The 8,522-nt window shown below is 40.2% G+C and overlaps 1 protein-coding gene and 1 long non-coding RNA gene across 2 annotated transcripts; both read left to right on the top strand.

Annotated features, from left to right (window-relative positions):
• The first annotated feature begins 529 nt into the window (after nucleotides 1-529).
• LOC102198105 (uncharacterized) lies at nucleotides 530-3,673 on the top strand. The gene is made up of 3 exons (XR_312127.1): nucleotides 530-566; nucleotides 986-1,053; nucleotides 3,576-3,673. It is a non-coding gene; the product is annotated as an uncharacterized LOC102198105 (long non-coding RNA).
• Nucleotides 3,674-3,678: 5 nt separating this feature from the next.
• On the top strand, nucleotides 3,679-8,310 carry LOC102206045 (uncharacterized; the record flags this gene model as incomplete). The annotated part of the gene is made up of 2 exons (XM_005748431.1): nucleotides 3,679-5,048; nucleotides 6,738-8,310. Coding segments are annotated over 2 exons (2,943 nt in total), but the record flags the coding sequence as incomplete, so codon positions are not given.
• Between the last annotated feature and the right edge of the window lie 212 nt (nucleotides 8,311-8,522).

Genomic DNA, 8,522 nt, shown 5'->3' with positions numbered 1-8,522 from the left:
GAGGGAACAGAGACGTGGGACCAGGGCAGACACAGACACAGAGATATAGCCGACAGGGGAGAGAGCAACTAAGGATTACACAGAGACATAAACCATAAGACAGAACTCTAACAAAGAAACCAAAGACTGGAAATGATAAATAATATAATAAACTCAAAAACCCTGGGTCAATGACCCAGGCATCCTAACAGTCCACATTTCCTTATTTCTTTAGAGCTTGTGAAGCAATATGAACATACAAGGACAAGACTCAGCTATTTAAGTGTTTGATCTTTGCAGGCATTGACCTTAATGTTCACATCACTGGGATTATAGTAAATAATTGAAAAGGTTGAGGTAACGTTTCTAAACATACCCCACTGCCACCTACGGGTACTTTTTCAAAGACCTGTGAAAGTCTTCATTTTGAAAAGTAGGTACAGCAACTCCTGCCGTGACTTGCTGTGAGATCATGTGATCACACAGTATCTGTCTCTTCCTGTCAGTATAAAAGCTCTGAACACTCACGCCCCTCTGATCTCTCTGCCTCCTCAGCATCAGAGAGCTTCCTGAAACCAAGACAACAGGTAAGAAGCTAAGATTCAAACTCAGACTAAATGATTTCACAAAAACTGAACCAAATAATTCAATAAATAAATCTAACAGTGTGGAAAGCAGGAGAAAAGTTATCATCAAAAACTAAAATACCTTTGATTACAGAAATCTTAAAGCAGGAAAGCAAAATATAAATGTGATTTATATTTCTATTTATAGATCTACAGATGTATTCATGAGTGAGCACAGTTCATTTTTGTACAATAAACTGTAGAAACCTCGATGAATGCAGAAAGAACAAACTCTCAGTCTCTCAGTATCTCTCTGTAATTCTGACACTGAGTGATTCTGCACTCAGATGATGTGAGAGCGTCACAGAGGGGAACAAACACAGGTTCTGTATTTAAGTGTCCTCGTCAATATTAAATAAACACTCGATTTCTTTCCCTAGAGACCAACGCCTGTTTAAGCATCGCTGTGTGAAGACTCCTTCAGCCACATAATCACCATGGCAACAGAGTGAGTGACCACAACACTTCATTAGCTGATCCCTGGTAGTTACTCGCCTGCTGTTGTTCATCTTTAAATGTGGTCAAACAGCTTGTAGATGAATTACTGCCACCTTTAGGTATCAGTGGAACATGACATCCTCTGAGGTAGTAAAACAATGACAATACAGACAAAAAAAAATAGATTAAAAAAGCAATCAGCACCTGACCACATGCACATCTCAGCTGCCACCACAGCTTTGAGTTTCCTGGACCAGTAACTCTGTTAAAAGACAGATATTAAGCAAAATTCAAATGTGTGGCACACCCGAAGGTGGAGGGTTTGTCCACCTTCAGCAGATCATCATCTGCTGTTTGGAAATGTATTCAGCCAACAAAAACATGCAAACTCTCGTATAATTTATGCATGAAGACCAAGAAAAACAGTGCATAGGTTGCTAATGTGAATCATTCAACATCGGCTCAGCTGCTCATTAGCGACAGACTGTTTTTGAGCTGTGTTTATGCAGCTCAAAAACATGAACAGAATCCGCCTGTACTTGGGCAAAGATTTGTGTCCACAAAATATAGTGAGTGTTCAGGAAAAATGTTAACATCCTGGACGAAGGATTATCATATGACACACTTATTTTACACAGTCGAAAAGCCTACACTGTAAGCAACATCAGCAGGCAAACTTTTCCAGATGACCTGAAGAGCTGAGCTGGATCATAGTTTACAAGTCAAGAAACACTCTGAAGCTGATGTTGGAGACCATGCAGGGAGGTGCTCAGTGTTAGTGATTGTCACGCAAGTAAAGGTTCAGTTCACAAAAGAATAATGAAAGAATCCATCTGCAGCCTTCCTGGTGGGTAGTAGACACTCTGTACCAAGGAAAACAGTGTTATCTTTACAGACTGCATACACATTAAGATTGTGTTATTCTGAAGCTGTCCTCTCAGTGGGAGGTTTTTGTACTTTGGAAAGCGATTATGTTCACCCCCTCATACTGATAAGGGTATTCTAATACAGTAGTTTGCCCACAGCAGACCTTTCCGACCTTCACATGGCTGCAGACATTGTTCTAGACAGATGTCAGACTTTGCGGTCAGCACCAGAATTCAGTCATCATGTTACAAAGCAACGGTGTTGTTTTAATGCACACAGAAGCTTTAGTATGCACAAGTTAACCCAGCTAAGAGTGAGAAACCAAATCCTTCCTGTCACGGCTCAGAGTGGGTGAAACTCAGAGCTGACTTTGCCAGGTGACTTTTGGGTTTGTTTTTTAACTGACATATGAAGAGGCATGTTTGAGATGCATTTCAGTTTTTAAAAATATTTCATTGCAAAGGGTACCATGAATCAAAAACAAGTTTGCAAATAATAGTGCACGTGAAAAACCAGGTAAAGTGTTTCCAGCCTTTGTGAGAGCTCACCAAATCGTAAACCTCATCTCTGCATCTCTGCATATTTGCTGCTGTAAAATATTTCCAAATCCTTTAAAGTGCTATTAACATTCATCCTACCAGCTGAGCTCTGTGCAGACCCCAGTGCTGTATTTTTAATCTCAGAGGTTTTGTTTTTTTATTGTTTCACTTTTTTTAACGTTAAAATCTGTTTGTTTGCAATGATTTGCCTTCTTGTGTCTGATAAGCTTTAGTTGAGTTTTTTGTTGCAAATTCTGTGCTTCTGTTGACTTTGTTTATTTATTATCTTCACCTTGTAATGGAGCAGTTTGCAGGTGAAGCACATGCAATGAGAATCAGCACCTTTAAGTCTGAGGCCACAGGTCTCAGCCAGAATTGGGCAAAGTGCTCAAGTGGAGGAGTTTGAGTAATTTTACTGAAGTTAAGGGTCTTGTTCTTGAATGAGGAAATAGCAGAGCAGGAGGTTGACAGGTGCAATGAAGGGAGGCTCCAAAGTTGTCAATTTGCAGGTTGAGCGATATTTGGATCAACTATGGGCACAAGCACTGGGAAGTGGCTAAAACATTTAGATCAAGGATACTAGTGCCTGGGTTCTCCCTTAGAGATGGCGTGAGGTTCTCAGTCATTTAGGAGGGACTCAGAGTATGACCTGAGTCCGTTCTAAGGAGCCAGTTGAGGTGATATGGGTATCTGATATGGGTTCCTCCTGGGTGAAGTGTTACGGGCAAGTTCCACCAGAAGTAGAGGATAAACTCTGGGGGACGCCCAGGACATGCTGGAGAGATGACATTTCTCGGCTGGCCTGGGAACACCTGTGTTCTCCAGATAAGCCGAAGGAGGCGGATGGGGACAAGGTTGTCTGGGCTTCTCTGGTTAGGCTGCTGTTCCCATGACGCAGCTTCAGACAAGAGGTAGAAAATGTATTGATGGAAACTGTGTTTTATCATCTATTATATCACTTCTTTACTCCAAACATGCAGTGAGATCTACGCAGAACGATTTGTTTTAATAAGCATATAAGTTTGTATAAATTAAATAAACTTAATGAAAATGAAAAATTATGTACAAACACAAATGATGCAGACATATAATTTCATACTGAATAAATTGTTTGATTATTCTGCAGGATGAAGAAAAACTCATCGAACAGTGTGTGGATCAGTTCAGGACCTCCTGCTGTCTACAAGCTGAAACCGCAGAAAAAGAACTTTGGAACATTCACAACAGTCACTGTAGGTATAAAAAATCCAAACAAGACAAATAAAACCATGTTACTTGTGGGTGAAACAGGAGCAGGAAAATCTACTCTGATCAACGCTCTGCTTAACTACACCATGGGAGTGAAGTGGGAGGATAAAGTCTGGTTTGAGATCATAGAGAAGAGCAGTCAGACACAAAGTCAGACATCAGATGTGATCGTGTACGAGATCTTTGGTTTTGAAGATAAAACTCTGCCCTACTCTCTGACCATCATTAATACTCCTGGATATGGAAAAAATAAAGGGATTAAACATGATGAAATTGTCAGGCAAACATTATTGGACTTGTTCCGATCAGAGGATGGGGTTCATGAAGTTCATGCAGTGGGTCTGGTGGTGAAGGCGGGGGAGAATCGTCTTGCTGACCGACTCACGTACATCTTCAACTCAGTGCTGTCTTTATTCGGAAAAGATGTGGAGAGAAACACTGTTGTTCTCATCACACACTCAGGGATTGGAACACCCACAACTACACTTAAAGCTTTTGATGATGCAAATATTAAATGTGTCAGAAATAAGGAAAATGTGCCTGTTCACTTCCTGTTTAATAACCAACAGAACCTCCTGAGAAAAAATGAAAATGAGTTTTTTCTATTGCACGCATGGAAAGTAACAAATACAGAATTACGTCGATTAAGAGAGTTCCTGGAGAAAACTTCACCTCAACAACTGGAGACATTTATGTTGAATGAACGAATCAGACTAACAGCCTGCATCCAAAACCTGCACGAACGAATTGAACTGACTGAACTGAAACAGTCAGAAATCCAACAGTTTCAACAAGCTCTGATGAATAAAAACCAGGAGAATAAGAAGTTCACTGTTGAAATTGATGAGGTCTACAAAGAGAAACGACTTATACGTGGTGGGTTTTATGAAGGAGCTGTCTGCTGTATGGTCTGTGAGGAGAACTGTCACTATCCTGGATGCACAATTGCTTGCAACCCTGAAACCTGTGAGGTTATGGAAGAGGGCCACTGCACTTCATGTACTCGTAGGTGTCCTACATCAAATCATGTGAAAGACAAGTGGAGGTATGTGACCAGTAGAAAGAGAGTTCAGGGAACCAAAGAGGAAATAAAAATGAAGTTTAAGAACAAAGGGAAACTTTTAAAACGTCTAAATGAGGTCATGAAAGTTCTAACCAGAGAGAAGTCAGAGTGGCTGGATGAGTCCTACCAACTTGTTGTCACACTGCAGCAGAACGTTAATTCAGTGTCAGCTTATGTACATGTGGAGTTCCTGATTGAGAAAATGAAGGAGAGAGGAGACACAGAGAAGGTCCAGAATCTGGAGGAGATGAGAAGCAGAGTGGATGAAAGAACCAGAGCAGCATTAAGGTATGTACATTCAACTAAAAGCACTTCAATAAGGAGAAATGATCTGAGAGATTTATTTAAGTACAGAGTTGAAGTAATAAACTGCTAATTGACAGACTGGAGTCCAACAACTGAAGGGACGTAGGGCAGGATCCCAGAGTCTAGATGGTGTTGGTAGAACTGAAGTAGCTGGACACTTAGCAGAAACTCTCTGTTGTGAGCCCTGAACACTGAGATTTAAAGCACAAACACCTACAGTTGATTGGCTGTGAGACGGTGGGCAAGAAAATAAGTAGACTAGAGTGAAAATGACTCTGGTCAAAATGAGCTGAATTTGACACTATAGGAAAGAAGAGTGAAAGACCAGACCTGCAGCCTAAAGAGCAGGAATGTATGCAGCTGAGTAACTACAAATTAGGGCTGGGTATCGTCTCTGATTTCTAACATCGTTTCAATTCACAAGGTCCTGATTCGATTCGATCCCTGATTTCGATCCGACTCGATTTGAATTGGGGACATTTTGCCTCAGACAGTCAGAAATATTATAATTCTGATCACTTATCAGTACATATTCATATTTTTCATTTCTATAAAAAGAAACCTGATACTTGTGAGAATTCATCAGAGGTGTAAACATCACAGCAGATGCCTTTGTGTCAAAGTAACAATAAAACACAGAAAAACATGAAGGAGATTTTCCTGACCTGGTTTTTTATAGCAGATAAGCAAAACAGCAAAGATAAGCAGAAATTAATGATGATATTTATCAAATATGCAGCGTAGTTTCGATCTTCTTTTGCTGCTGGTTCAGTCAATTTTGGTTGGAGAGTGATGAGACCTGCAGCATCAGAATCTGTGAGATGTCAGCTTTCAGCCCCGACGGCATGTCTGCGTACATTCTGTCAGGTGAGAAAGCCGACATCTCACAGATTCTGATGGGTCGGGTCCACGCATTGTGTTTACGTCTTTGCGTGGAATTTGTTTACCTGCTCTCTCCAAAAGTTGATTCTGTTCATTTGGACGTAGAGTTTTGTGGGAGAAACGTTTCGTCACTCATCCAAGTGACTTCTTCAGTCTCAGCTGACTGCAGGTTTCCCCAATCTTATAAACAGTACATTTGCATAATGACTATGCAAATGTACTGTAGCTGAGCGTCTCAAGAGCCTATGTAAGGTTGAAGCTGCTCCATCTCTGGACCTGTGCCACTGTTTATTTTTTAAGCTAACTTCAGTCACACAGACTTGGAGAATGATTTCCCTAAATGAAATCTGTCGCAAAGAGTCTGCTTACCCAGAATCCTGCTTGTGATTGGTTTGGTTACTAGCAGATTACTGTGGTCATCCACAGGTTGTCTGGGAGATCCTGACTTTTCTATAATCACTCACCAACTGAGCAGCAAGACAACTTACAAAAGTGTCATTCAAACCAGAAATAGAAAAGGTTCACCTTCAAAGTAAAAGCTAGGTCTTTCATTTCAAAAGCAACAACTTTTACTGTGAAGGCAACATTCTCCATTTCTGTTTTTTTGTAGCACTCAGCTATTATTAGTTGGGAAGTGTTTGGAGACCAGTTAGCACTTCTTGTGCTAACTGTGGATGACTGTGGCAGTCTGCTCATGGCCAAAGCAATCACAAGAAGATTTTTTTGGACTCCTGACATGTAAATAATCACTTTAAGCAAGTAATGAGTCTATTTTTTTCTTCTATGCAGGATCAGTAACAGATTATCAGAGGATGAAAAGGTTGATCTGATCTCTTCAGGATTTCCTGCTGTCTACCAGCTGAGACCAAAGAAAGAGACATTTGGAACTTTGACAAGAATGACTGTTGGAGAAAAAAATGTGATAAAAACAAATAAAACCATCTTACTTGTGGGTGAATCAGGAACAGGAAAATCTACTTTGATCACTGCTCTGGTCAATTACACCATGGGAGTGAAGTGGGAGGATGAAGTCTGGTTTCAGATCGTAGAAAACGTAAATACAAGTCAGACAGAAAGTCAGACTTCAGATGTGATCGTGTACGAGATCTTTGGTTTTGAAGATAAAACTCTGCCCTACTCTCTGACCATCATCGATACTCCTGGATACGGAGACACCAGAGGGATTGGATGTGATGAGATTGTCATTCAAAGATTATTTGACTTGTTCCGATCAGAGGATGGAGTTCATGAAGTTCATGCAGTGGGTCTGGTGATGAAGGCGAGTGAGAATCGACTGAGTGACCGACTGTCATACATCTTTGATTCAGTGATGTCTCTGTTTGGAAAAGACATGGAGAAAAGCATTGTAGCTCTGATCACACACTCAGATGGAAGACGTCCTAAAAATGCTTTTCAAGCTCTTGAAGCAGCAAAAATAAACTGTGCGAAAAATGAGAAGAACCAGCCTGTTTACTTCCTGTTTAATAGCTGCCAGCATGAAGATCGAACAGAGGAAGGAGAATACATGAAAATTGCTGGTCAAATATCAGAGAAAGGAATGAGAGATTTCACAGATTTTCTGGAAAAAACTTCACCTCAAAAACTTGGCAAAACTGTGGATGTTCTGAATGAACGGATCAGACTGACAGCCTGCATCCAAAACCTGCAAGAGAGAATCAAACTCACTGAACTAAAGCAGACAGAAATCAGACAGATTCAAGAAGCTCTGAAGAAACATAAAGAAGGGATGAAAAAACATCAGAATTTCACTGTTGAACTTGATGAAGTCTACAAAGATAAAAAACATATAAATGGTGGAATGTATTTCGTTTTTTATAGAGGAGCTGTCTGCTGTAAAGTCTGTGAGGAGAACTGTCACTATCCTGGATGCACAATGGCCTGGTATGCTAAACACTGTGAGGTCATGAAAGATGGCTGCTGCACTGTTTGCACTGGGAAGTGTCTTGCATTAGATCATGTGAAAGAAAACTGGATCTATGTGACAAAGACAAGAAAAATTCAGAGGGCTATAGAAGATGTGAAACAGAAGTACGAAAAGCACAAGGCAGAAAGTCAAAACACACTGAGCTTGTTGCAAAATCTTGAACGTGAAATGAACCAACTGACAGCAGAGAAGTCACAGTTCCTGGATCAGTCCTACCAACATCTTGTCAGACTGGAGCAGATCGCTCTGAAAGCTGATTCAGCGTCCACTATTGTCCACCTGGACTTCCTGATTGAGAAGATGGATGAGGAAGGAAACATGGAGAAGGTCCAGAAACTAGAGGAGATGAGAAGCAGAGTGGATGAAGGAACCAAAGTAGCTCTGCAGTACAGTTATAGTATGATCAAAAAAAAGTGAAAAAACAAAGATTCACTAAAGTTTAAAAAAAAACTTTTAATTTTTGATTTTGAGCTGTGGAGATACTTTAAACATCAAATCATTCGCTTTTTTGATTAATTTTTGTTTGATAAATATGGAAATTTGCACAACAAACCACACAGGTTTTTTTTTTAGGTCATACAAGATTTGTCAACTTAATAAATAAACAAATATAAATTTCTCTCCTTTCA

The sequence above is a fragment of the Pundamilia nyererei genome, unplaced genomic scaffold (assembly GCF_000239375.1).
Source record: "Pundamilia nyererei isolate P.nyererei 1_Seehausen unplaced genomic scaffold, PunNye1.0 scaffold00221, whole genome shotgun sequence".
NCBI lineage: Eukaryota > Metazoa > Chordata > Actinopteri > Cichliformes > Cichlidae > Pundamilia > Pundamilia nyererei.
This window is presented reverse-complemented; position numbering and strand designations above follow the sequence as displayed.